Source organism: Rhinoderma darwinii, chromosome 2, assembly GCF_050947455.1.
Source record: "Rhinoderma darwinii isolate aRhiDar2 chromosome 2, aRhiDar2.hap1, whole genome shotgun sequence".
Lineage (NCBI taxonomy): Eukaryota > Metazoa > Chordata > Amphibia > Anura > Rhinodermatidae > Rhinoderma > Rhinoderma darwinii.
In genome coordinates, this window is record NC_134688.1 from 300909261 (window position 1) to 300922695 (window position 13435).

Sequence of the window (13435 nt, forward strand, 5' to 3'; positions counted from 1 at the left end):
TTGATCCCTTGCTGATTTTGTAAGTTTGCCCACTGTCAAAGACATGAACAGTCTAGAATTTTTAGGCTAGGTTAATTTTACCAGTGAGAGATAGATTATATAAAAAAAAAGAAGAAAATCACATAGTCAAAATGATATATATTTATTTGCATTGTGCACAGAGAAATAAGTATTTGATCCCTTTGGCAAACAAGACTTAATACTTGGTGGCAAAACCCTTGTTGGCAAGCACAGCCGTCAGATGTTTTTTGTAGTTGATGAGGTTTGCACACATGTTAGATGGAATTTTGGCCCACTCCTCTTTGCAGATCATCTGTAAATCATTACGATTTCGAGGCAGTAGCTTGGCAACTCGGATCTTCAGCTCCCTCCATAAGTTTTCGATGGGATTAAGGTCTGGAGACTGGCTAGGCCACTCCATGACCTTAATGTTCTTCTTTTTGAGCCACTCCTTTGTTGCCTTGGCTGTATGTTTCGGGTCATTGTCGTGCTGGAAGACCCAGCCACGAGCCATTTTTAATGTCCTGGTGGAGGGAAGGAGTTTGTCACTCAGGATTTGACGGTACATAGCTCCATCCATTCTCCCATTGATGCTGTGAAGTAGTCCTGTGCCCTTAGCAGAGAAACACCCCCAAAACATAATGTTTCCACCTCCATGCTTGACAGTGGGGATGGTGTTCTTTTGGTCATAGGCAGCATTTCTCTTCCTCCAAACACGGCGAGTTGAGTTAATGCCAAATAGCTCAATTTTAGTCTCATCTGACCACAGCACCTTCTCCCAATCACTCTCAGAATCATCCAGATGTTCATTTGCAAACTTCAGACGGGCCTGTACATGTGCCTTCTTGAGCAGGGGGACCTTGCGGGCACTGCAGGATTTTAATCCATTACGGCGTAATGTGTTACCAATGGTTTTCTTGGTGACTTGGTCCAGCTGCCTTGAGATCATTAACAAGTTCCCCCCGTGTAGTTTTCAGCTGAGCTCCACCTTCCTCAGGATCAAGGATACCCCACGAGGTGAGATTTTGCATGGAGCCCCAGATCGATGTCGATTGACAGTCATTTTGTATGTCTTCCATTTTCTTACAATTGCACCAACAGTTGTCTCCTTCTCACCCAGCGTCTTACTTATGGTTTTTGTAGCCCATTCCAGCCTTGTGCAGGTCTATGATCTTGTCCCTGACATCCTTAGAAAGCTCTTTGGTCTTGCCCATGTTGTAGAGGTTAGAGTCAGATTGATTAATTGAGTCTGTGGACAGGAGTCTTTTATACAGGTGACCATTTAAGACAGCTGTCTTTAATGCAGGCACCAAGTTGATTTGGAGCATGTAACTAGTCTGGAGGAGGCTGAACTATTAATGGTTGGTAGGGGATCAAATACTTATTTCTCTGTGCACAATGCAAATAAATATATATAATTTTGACAATGTGATTTTCTTTTTTTTATTTTTTATATATAATCTATCTCTCACTGGTAAAATTAACCTAGCCTAAAAATTCTAGACTGTTCATGTCTTTGACAGTGGGCAAACTTACAAAATCAGCAAGGGATCAAATACTTATTTCATTCACTGTATATCTCTCTCTCTCTCTCTCTATCTATATATATCTCTCTCTCTCTATATATATATATATATATATATATAATATATATACATATATATATATTATATCTATCTATCTGGACAAATAACAAAAGGATCCAGCAGTACCGGCAAACTGTGGGCGCAAGCCAACAGGAACAGACCAAATTCCAAATTATGCAGTCTGACACGGATATCCAATTTTTGGATGTCTTGGTCAAAATCAAGAATGATGGTTTTATTACCGAACTCTATACAAAACCCACAGATTGCAATAATTTACTTCTATATAGCAGCAACCATCCACGTAGGATGATAGAGAGTTTACCCACGAGTCAATTGATGAGAGTCAAGAGAATTGTTAGTGACACAGACACTGCCACTAAAACTCTTGATGTCAAATATCATCAGATGTCATTGGCCTATGTTGGGCAATTGTCTGACATGTTCCCGAATTCTCCAAATATCCTCTACTCTCTTACCGCAGATCTAAAAGTTTGAGGGATAGACTAGTGAAAGCTGATATGGGGTCTCTCAAACCAGATAGACAGACGTATCTAGCAAAACCCAAGGTAGGTTGTTTCCCTTGTTTGAGCTGCATTAATTGCAGTCTCATGTTGAAGGGTTCCACTCTTACACACCCCATTACTAAAAAGATCTTTCAGATCAGGCACTTTCTTACATGCAATACTGATTTTGTTGTTTACGTTCTACAATGTCCCTGTCATCTTTTATATGTTGGTGAAACCACACTTGACTTAAAAACCAGGCTGAACCAACATAGGTACACCATCAGGAAAAAGCGCCTGGACCTACCTGTATCCAAACATTTCTCAGATATTGGTCATACTGAACAACAATTAAGATTCTGGCTCTTGGATCATATTCCCCCCTTGAGACGAGGTGGAAATAGGACCAGGTTACTAAAAACTAGGGAGTTGCAATGGATAAGTAAGCACAATACTCTTAAGCCAAATGGGCTTAATGCAGATTTTTCACTTAGTGGAGTGATATAAAGAAACCTCCCTTCCCTTTTGTTCTCTCCCCTTTCCCTTTCCTCTCCTTTCCATTTGACCTTCCGCCATGCCCCATTAGTGTTGACATTTTCATCCGTATTAATACATGTTTTATAATTTTTCTGAGATATTAATACTTGTTCTTTTTCTCTAGATTACTCTCATAACTCTTGAAGATCACCTTTACAGACAAAGTTATCACGGACTGTTTTATTAATATAACTATTGAAAATTTGAATATATATATATAGAATTTTGAGGTCGTTCCATTTTTTGGGTACCATGTGACTCCATCCTTTGAGCAATAGTAGTGACGGTTTATTGCCTATTATGCTGATATCTGAATAGGGTGTATAACATGCAGGTGATTCTTACACTGTCTATGTGATTCTGACAAAATGAAGGAACAGTACCTCCTATTTACCCTTTAAAGGAACAGTGTCACGAAAATATTTTTTTTTACATCAGTTTGATTTTAGTGTTTTATTAAAAACGTTTATATTTATTTGTGTGTTTGTGTTTTACTCTTTTTTATTTTTGAACTTTTTCTTTCCTATGGGGGCTGCCATTTTTTTTTCCATCTCTGTTGTGTCGATTAACGACACATACAGACATGGAATACGGCACATACAGTCCCATAGTGAATGCGAATGGGGCCCGTTCCATCCAATATGCTGTACGCCATCTGTGTGGGAACGGCGCATGCCGATGAAAGTAAATTTTGCATTTCATTTGGAAATCGATGTCCCAAAGTCTGGAGGAAGAGTGGAGAGGCATCAATCCAAGATGCTTGCGGTCCAGTGTGGAGTTCCCACAGTCAGTGATGGTTTGGGGAGCCATGTCATCTGCTGGTGTTGGTCCACTGTGTTATATCAAGTCCAGAGTCAACACAGCCGTCTAGCAGGAAATTTTAGAGCACTTCATGCTTCCCTCTGCTGACAAGCTTTATGGAGATGCTGATTTCATTTTCCAGCAGGATTTAGCATCTGCCCACACTGCCAAAAGTACCAACACCTGGTTTAATAACCACAGTATCACTGTGCTCGAATGCCCTGCAAACTTGCCTGACTTAAACCCTATAAAGAATCTATGGGATATTGTCAGGAGGAAGACGAGAGACACCAGACGCAACAATGCAGACGAGCTGAAGGCCGCTATCAAAGCAACCTGGGCTTCCATAACATCTCAGCAGTGCCACAGGCTGATCACCTCCATGCCACGCCGCATTGATGCAATAATTCATGCAAAAGGAGCCCGACCAAGTATTGAGGGCAGATACTGTACATACTTTTCAGTAGGCCAACATTTCGGTATTAAAAATCATTTTTGAAATTGGGCTTATCTAACATTCAAATTTTCTGAGACACTAAATTTTGAGTTTTCATTAACTTTTACCCATAATCATCAATATTAAAAGATGCTGGAAATAGATCACTCTGTGTGTAATGAATCTATAGAATATATGAGTTTTGCATTGAATTACTAAAATAAATTAACTTTTTGATGATCTTCTAATTCATTGAGAAGGACATATATATATATAATATATATAGTTTTGGCCTGTCTAACTTTGAGACAGTATCAATAAAATTACCGCAGTCTGTACAGTCATATACAGATGGCTGATAGCACTCATGTTATGTGCAGCATCGTACTGGCCGACTAGGGGACCAATGGATCCTATAGTGGGCTTGCCCCTCCTAATGGAATTACTTCTACTTGTGCCCTACAGTAAATCGGGCTGAATATCTGGTGCCCAACAGTCCGAGACTGCTGGGGACCCTGGAGAGAAGACAGAAGCAGTTTTTACATTTTCTGTCTCGTCTGTTCTCACATACACAGCTCTCAATGGCCGCTGTGTATGGAAACAAGGCAGCACCACTATTGGTCCAGGTGGTCAAGAGACTGATCACGTGTTCGCAGGAATGCCTGTAACAGGAGGGTTTTGCTTGATCTAACGAAACCCAGCACAGTCCCCGCCTTGCAAGAGCCATGACGTTTTTATTTTTCCCATCAATAGAGTGGTGTGAGGGATTATCATTTGCAGGAGGAGTTGTAGTTTCTATTGGTACCATTTAGGGTATGTTCACACGCAGTAGCAAAATACGTCTGAAATTACAGTGCTGTTTTCACCTGAAAACAGCTCCTGATTTTCAGACATTTTTTTTGTAACTACTCGCGTTTGTCGCGGCATATTTTACGGACGTTATTGGAGCGGATTTTCAATGGAGTCAATGAAAAACTGCTCCAAAAACGTCCCAAGAAGTGACATGCACTTCTTTGAAGCGGGCGTCTTTTTACAGCGACGCGTAAAATTACACCTCGTGGGAACAGAACATCGTAAAAACCATTGAAAGCAATGGGAAGATGTTTGTAGGCGTAATGGAGCCGTTTTTACAGCCGTAATTCGAGGCGTAAAACGCCCGAATTACGTCTGAAAACAGTGCGTGTAAACATACCCTTAAAGTACCATATAATGTACTGGGAAACAGAAAAAACATTCTTTGCGGGCTGAAATTGGAAAAAACTGATTCCTCCAATGTTTTTTATGGCTTTCACCGTGCAATAACAACGTCAATTTTATTCTGCAGCTTAATACAATTACGGTGATACCAAATTTAGAGAGGTTTTTTTATATATTTTACCACTTTTACAAAGAAAACTATTTGTTACAAAAGAAAATTGTGTTGTGTCGCCACATTCTGAGAGTGATAACTTTATTTTTGCGTGGATTGAGCGGTACGTTTATTTTTTGCGGGAGGAGCTGTTTTTATTGATACCATTTTTTGGTACATACAACCTTTTGATCACTTTTTATAAAAAAAGATTTTGAGAGCGAAGGTGACCAAAAAACAGCGATTTTGCCAGCTTACAATTTTTTTTCATACGGTGTTCACCCTGCGAGTTAAATAATGCCATATAATAGTTTGTACTTTTACAGAAGTGGCGATACTAATTTTGTTTATTTTTTACACTACTTCAGAGGAAAAATAGGAAAATGTTGTTTTTTTTCATAATAATAACTTTATTAAACATTTTTTTACACATTTTATTAGCCCCCCTTGGGGACTTGAACCAGTGATCATTGGATCGCTGTTAAATACACATCCAATTGTTATTTTTACAGACTTCTGTTAAGCCCTGCGACAGGGCTAACAGAACTAGGCCCCTGGGCTGCCATGACAACTATTATCGTCAGCCGCCCTCTATTCAACGCCTCAGATGATGTGGTCGCCGTTGACCACAGTATTTCAGGAGTTAAATGGCCAAGAACAGCGCGATCGCTGTTCCAGGCAGTTATTCTCGGGGGTCAGCTGTAATATACAGCTGACATCCGCTGAGTATGGATCGCGCTCAGCCCGTGAGCGCCCTCCATACTTCCCTATAACACTTATGCGTCAAGGGGTTAACCCCTTAATGACCGCTATATAGTCTTTTTACGATGGCTTTCAGGGTAGTTCTTCTGAAGCGCCGCCTTTTCATGGTGTCACTTCAGAAGTGGTTTCCCACAAATCGGGCGCTCTGCTCCTGAAGCCCTGGCTGCTGCGGACACCCTCAAGCTTCAGTAGCCGTGGACTCTGGTCATGTGATCCCGCCATTTTAACCCCTCAGATGCGGCGGTCAATAGCGACCGCTGCATCTCAGTGGTTTTAGAGGGTGGGGGCTCCCTCTTTCACTGCATAGAAACCTGGCGGGGTGCTGATGGTTTTTATGGCAGCTGGGTGCCTAACAAAGGCCTCTAGGTCTGCTTTTAGTGAATGGCCTAACAGATACCTGTCCATTTTACACGATTGATGAAAGAATGATGAAAGGGAACATATTCTGGGAAGCCAGTTAAAAAGAATAGCAAAGGGGGGCGCTCGCGCGCTGCTAACCAAGATGGCCGCATGTTGAAGTAGCTCCGCAACTCCTGGGCTCAACAGCTAACAAAAGCTAACTTTTGAGGTGAACTCTTCCATTACCTTACTCCATCTTTCACTCCTGAAGACCCCCTGACTCGTTTTTTCATGGTCCGGAATAGTGCAGTGGGGCGAAAGGACTTAAAACCATCGGAGTCCTCCGCCCCTGCCCTCGCACCTGAGAACGCAACTTCTCCCGCCATATCGACCGTCTCTGAAGACGAACTGCAGGCTTCGCCTGAGCTCATTACTTACTCCCACGAGGACGGGACCCTGCTAGCTGATCCTCAGTTTACCACCAGGGATGGCTCCCTGCTCCAGAAATTCAAACAGTTACTCCAGCAGGAACTGAAACTTACGGCTTCCAAGCTGTCCAGGGACCTCACATGGGAGATACGGAAGTTGGGAGCCTGGAAACTAAGATGGACGACACTATAGAAGTCCTAAATGTGCACAACGCTGAATTTGATTCTTTGAGGGCTAATGACATAATGTTGATGGAGAATTTGCCTTCCGAGATAAAAGGCAGGTATGAGAGATACCGTGAGACATGGCACAAATGTATGGAGTTTCAAGACTCAGAAATTTACAGAGACCTCCTTAGAGGGTTGTGAGAGAATACCTCTCGCTCTGGTTAGGGTGATCGAAAGACCGGTGTACAAACAGTTTGACCAGGAAGGTGAGAGGGATATTTAATAAATTATTTCCCGTGGGTTGTTTTTTTACCTTAAGACTACTTGCTCTCCAGTTATAATTTAAGTTAAATACACTAGATATTGAGCTTGTACATATCAATTGTAGAGACAAGTGTTTATGTTGTTATTAACTTTTATGTAATTTTTTCCCAATCCTTTCCTTTTTATTTTGTAAACCCTTCTTCCCTCCTTTGTCTGCTTTTGTTTTAAAACCATATAAAGAAATAGGTTGAAAAAAATAAAAATCTATATAACTATAGCTTCTGGTAGAGGTGATGTGGCTTCAAGGCAAGGCAACAAGGGACACGTAGTTACGGGAGTTATTGCCTGCCGGCACTTAGCAGACAGAGGCTGAACTATTATTTTCTAAAAAGCAAGTTAGAGGTTGCATGTGGGAATGGAAGAACACTGTGATAATGTGGACTGGGTTTGGTGGGAAAGACTTCATGTTTCTGGAATCAATGATTAGTAAAACAGGTTGAGCTTCCCTTCAGATTCCCATGAAACCATACCTAATAGATATTCCATTCCATGAGCAGACTGGATAACTTCAGTACAAACAGAGGAACTGCTGATTCCATTGAGCGCATCATTAGCTTTCTTAATGACCTAAGAAATGACAAAAAGCATGTGTTTATAGCTGTACATATGAGGCTGTAAGACTTCAACAAAATAGTATCAGCTGACCTGTTGTATACTAACGCCAATTAGCATTGTCCCTCATCTATATTAAATTTATAACCCTATAAAGTAAAATTGCATAATACAATATATTTTTTTTATACATTCTAATATTTTCCCATATTATCAGATTCTATTTTCTTGCCAATTATAAATCTCTAAAAATGGTTTAGGATTTGTTTTTTCTGTGGCTTTCATTTCTAACTTTTCCTATTAAGATCTTTGAAAATGCGCTATGCTTTCTCAGTACCCTTAGCCTTCGATGTTTTAAATGGTCTTTGATTTAGTCTTATTCATTGAAATACTTCTAAAGATTTCTGCTTCCTGGTATCTAGACATCACTAAAGGGTAACGTGATTACAACAGAATTCATGTACAATATTGTTAAAAACTCCCCATTTAATTTCCATACAATTACTTGCTAGAAAATAATCAGTGTAGAAGACTTTGTGATATGGGGATGCCCTTTTACACTGGGGATGCCCTTTTACACTGACCAATTATCGAGCAAACGAGCGTTCACAGAGCGCTTGTTCATGATAATTGCCCAGTGTAAACAGGGCAATGATCAGCAGATGAACGAGCTCGTCTGCTGATCGTATGGTTTTAAATGTGTAAAATATTATCTTTGTCGGCAGCACATCTCACTGTGTAAACAGGGAGGCGCGCTGTCTACATGATACAAATGTATGGGGACAATCGATCGGAGTAACGATTACTCGTCCCCACACTAGCTCCTTGTAAAAGAAGCAAGCGAGCTCCGATCAACGAGTTGTCTCCTTGATCCGCGTTCGTTGCACCGGCCAAACTTGGCCGGTGTAGAAGTACCTTTACTTGACTGAATTTTACTTCTCTAAAATTCCAAGTTTTTGTAGCTCCCTTTTGTATCAGATCAAAATTTACAATATCAAATGTGCAGATCTGTGAGCACTTGGGGGTAGTGACCAGAATATGGTATCTGATCCATTAGCCAAGACCAAATCAAGTGGTTTGAGAACGATCAGTACAAAATATTTGTCTGGAATAGACATGGGGCCACCAGTCTCTATGTCCAAACTAATGTCAGGATAATTACAATCGCTAATAAAAAGGTACCATTATTATTTATTCACAGCTTCCTTAGTTTTGTTAGATTGCTTATAACAAACTCCAATTCATTAATTAGAATTACTACTTTACTAAAACCAACTTCACACTGTCCCCTTTTTTGTCCTTTCTATACTTCATAAACAGATTAGCCTTCAATATTCATTACCCAGTCATTGCTCTCAATAAGCCAGGTTTTTGATTTCTAGCCTTCTATATACTAACCGAGGTCTTTCAATAGAACTTCGCATTCATTTATTTTATTTAGAATACATTTGCAATTACCGAGACCTTTATTTTTTCTAGGACCACATACAGTTAAAAGAATTAGTAAGTGAATCCTTTGGAATTACCTGGATTTCTGCACAGATTACTAATAAAATTTAATCAATTTGTTATCTAAAAGGCCCTTTTACCCGAGCATTCATATAACGCTCGTTCCTGATAATTGCCCTGTGTAAACAAATGCTCGTTCATCAGCTGATCGTTTTAAATGCCTTAAACATTATCGTTGTCGAACTTGTCGCAGAACATTTCCCTGTGTAAACAAGAAGACGTGCTGCCAAGATAGAAATTTATGGGGACGAACGATCGTACTAATGATTGCTTGTCCCTATACATAGCTCTTTGCGAAAGGAGCAAACGAGTTCCGATCAACTCGCCGCATTTAGGGGGTTTGATGCAATCGCGAGGGTTGCCGTACGGAAGCCTATGGAGGACCAGGAAAGTCACAATGACAGTTAGAATACATTACACTACGTAGGTAATGTAATCTAGTAGTGATCAGTGCTCCTGGTGTTCAAGTCCTCTAGTGGGACAAAAAACAAAAAGGACAAAAAAGTTAATAAAAATGTTTTAAAAAAAAAAAAATTGTGTAACAATAAAAGTTAAGTTAAAAAAAACAAAAACTGCTTTTTTTTCCCATAATAAGTTTTTATAATAGGCAAAAAAAATTAAAATGTTACAAAAAAAAGTACCATATTTGGTATAATCGCATTCGTAATGACCCAAAATATAAAACAATGTTATTTTTCCTGCACCGTAAACACCGCAAAAAAACTAAAATAAAAAACAATACCAGAATCGCTATTTTTTGGTCCCCACCCCTCCCAAAATATAGAATAAAATATGATCTCAAAAAGTCGCATGTACTCCAAAATAGTACCAATAACAACTACAACCCGTCCCGCAAGAAACAAGCCCTTACACAGTTTTTTTTTTACTAAAAAAAAGAAAAAAAAAAGTTATGGCTCTCAGAATATGGTGACAAAAAAATAAATGAATAAATAAATAAGTGATTTTATTGTGCAAACGCAGACAACAGACAGTATCACACATCATAGGATTAGATACTGTGGCTCAGCAACCAGTATCACTCACGATAGGCTTAGATATAGGGCCCAGCTCGCTGACATTGCGGCTCCAGTGCTGGACCCAGGAAAGGTAAGTATAAGAATAATTTTGCTTTTTTATGCATTACTAATTATTTTTGTGTGTTTGTGTTTTTTTACAAGTTCGGTTGTAGGTCTACGTCGGCATCGTGGACTACTTTGATATAGGCGTTTTTTTTATTCTCAATAAAATGGATAACAAGGGTTGTGTGGGATTTTTTTTCAATAAAATATTTTTTCTATGTCTGTATTTTTTTTAAACTTTTTTACTACCACCTTAGTAATGTCCGCTGGCTGATTGACAGCATCCATTACTAAGGCGGGGCTTAATGTTAGACATGAATAGGCTAATACTAACTCCATTACCCCGGTACCCACCGCCACCAGGAAGAGCCGGGTACAATCCAGTACCAGAGCATCTGTAGCGATGGAGGGGCACTGGCGCGGCCGCAGGCTTGTATTATTATGCTAGGAAGACACAAAAACAGTGACATTTCCAACCCTGGTAATGTAGCCTGATGCTGCTATGTTGTATCTGGCTGGTTATAAAAGTGGGGGATCCGCACAATGTTCTTTCCAATTATTTATTTATTTTTAAAAAAATGACACGGGGTCCACCCCACTTTTCAGAACCAGACAGATACAACATAGCAGCAGCCTAGCATTACCAGGGGGGGGGGCACTGTTTTTGCCCTTTCCCAGCCTAATAATACCAACCTGCGGCTACACCAGTGCCTGACCATCACTCCAGATCGTCGGGTACTGGACCGAACCCGGCTCTTCCCAACACCCCTGGTGGCAGTGGGTATCGGGGTAATAATGGGGGTTAGTGTTAGCCTTTTCACCGGCTAACACTATGCCCCGCCTTAGTAATGGACGCTGTCAATCACTCAGCGGCCATTACTAAAGCGGTAGCAATAAAGTTTAAAGAAAATACAAACACATAGAAAAAATAGGTTTATTGAAGTAAAAAACCAACACACAACCCTCGTTAACCATTTTATTGATGATAATAAAAAAAAAAAGCAGTCATCAAAGTAGTCCTCGAATCCGACGTAGTCCAACAACCGAACCTATAAAAAAAACGCGAACACAAAAAAAAAACATTAGTAAGGGCCTGTGCACACGACCGCTTCCCTTCCATTGAGGGGTTCCGTCAAGGGGTTTCCGTCGGGTAAGGCCTCATGTACACGGCTGTGCCCGTAATCACAGCCCGCGATTGCGAGCACAGCCAGTCGCAGCCCGCATTTTCAAGGCCATTCTCCCAAACAAAGTATGGGAGTACGGCCCGTAAAATACGAAAAATAGGACATGCTCCATAATTCCCGGCACAGACACCTATCCGTAGCGATACGGAAAGGTGTCCATGGCCAATTGAACTGAATGGGTCCGTAATTGCAGACCGTATTACGGTGATTTTTTTTACGGTCGTGTGTATGGGGCCTAATCCCTCAATGGAAAGGCAAACTCAACAAACAGAAACCTTTAGCAACGTTTCCGTCACCATTGAGATCCATGGTGAGGGAAATGGAAGCTGAGGTTTCAGTTTGCTTTTCCGTTGAGGGGTTACCCGACGGAAACCTCCTACGGAACCCCTCAACGGAAGGGCAACGGTGATGTGAACACAGCATAACACATATGGTAGGCTTAGATACACGGTCCAGACGACCGTAATCTTATACAGTATAAGATTACTAATGTTAATGTCTGCTGGGGCCCTGTATCGGAGCCTACCACATGGTAGGCTTAAATGGATTGTCCAGTCCCTAAACATTGATTGCCTATCCCCAGTATAGACCATCAATAGCTGATGGGTCGTGGTCCGACTCTCGGACCCCTGACAATCAGCTGTTTTGAAGGGGGTGCAGCGCTCGTACGAGCGCTGCTTCCCCTTCATTTCCCTTACTTGCTCACACTGTGAATCACTGACACGTCAGTGTCGGCGATTCACAGTGTGAGAAAGTGACCGGAATGAAGGGGAAGTAGCACTCGTATAAGCACTGCCCCCCTTTCAAAACAGCTGATTGGCGGGGGTCCCGGGAATCGGACCCTGACCCATCAGCTCCCACTGACAGTAATATTAAACTTACCCTCCTCTTCGGCCGCAGCGGAGGTCCTGACTCCATTCAGGGAAGGAATGTTGTGCGCAGTGCATAGCGTCGTGAAGTCACGTGCTGCGCACAGCGATATGACGTCAGGACCTCCGCTGCGCTCCGGAAAGAGGAGGGTAAGTACTGTCACTTACTATAGTAACAGGGGCCTGTGTAGTTTATTACATAAGCCCCAGTTACTATAGTAACTTTTCATTGATGTGGTGCGGGGGGCCACAGACCTCCTGGCTTCAGGGCCTAGTTGCGATTGTGACCGCTTCGACCCCTATAGATACGCCACTGACTCAAACCCTTCTTTCCTGTACCAAATCGTCAGCCACTTATTTAACTTCCTAAGAGGACACTGTTTCTCTAATGACACACATGGCACTGGAAGTATTTCTGAAAACATATTGTTGGGTATTCTGGACTGAAGCTTCTTTTCTAATTCCCTGAAATCATTTATACGGATATGTACTATGACTGCTAAAGAAAATGTTACTATACTACTATATCCACATTAACATATATGTTTGTTGAACGCCTGAAAAATATTGCTCAGTTGCATTGGTTCTCAGATTGGAATGCTACAATCTATAAGAAACGAATGTTTAAAATGGTTATGCTGTTACCGCAGCCTGATAGAATTGATTCTTAGGAGACTTATTTTAGTGCATGAGAACATTAAAAAGATTGAAAAATGCAGAAACATACATACTTTTAGGGCACTTTCTAAACAACGTTGCCATTCAAAAGCATATCTTTCACTCTCCTGAAAAAAACAACAAAACAATTATTAAACATAATATGAAAGCCAGTGTGCAGAATGTGTTTAATGCTCAATTGCTGGTCTGCTCTAAGGGTCAGTTCACACAGAGTTTTTTTTTACACGTTTTTTGATGCGGAAACCGCGTCAGAAAACATGCGAAAAACCAAAATGCCTCCCATTGATTTCAATGGGAGACGGAGAAGTGTTTTTTTTGTACAAGCGGAA

General features: G+C 40.9%; 1 protein-coding gene across 5 annotated transcripts in view; it reads right to left on the reverse strand.

The window, feature by feature from the left end:
• SYNRG (synergin gamma) overlaps positions 1-13435 on the reverse strand; it is a 104266-nt gene that overhangs the window by 13512 nt on the left and 77319 nt on the right. For all 5 annotated transcript variants that reach the window (XM_075853507.1, XM_075853505.1, XM_075853508.1 and 2 more), the window contains exons 15-16: positions 13160-13213; positions 7706-7802 (exon numbers count right to left, since the gene is read on the reverse strand). In XM_075853507.1, coding sequence (XP_075709622.1) covers positions 7706-7802; positions 13160-13213 — 151 coding nt within the window. The remainder of the gene's footprint in view (positions 1-7705; positions 7803-13159; positions 13214-13435) is intronic.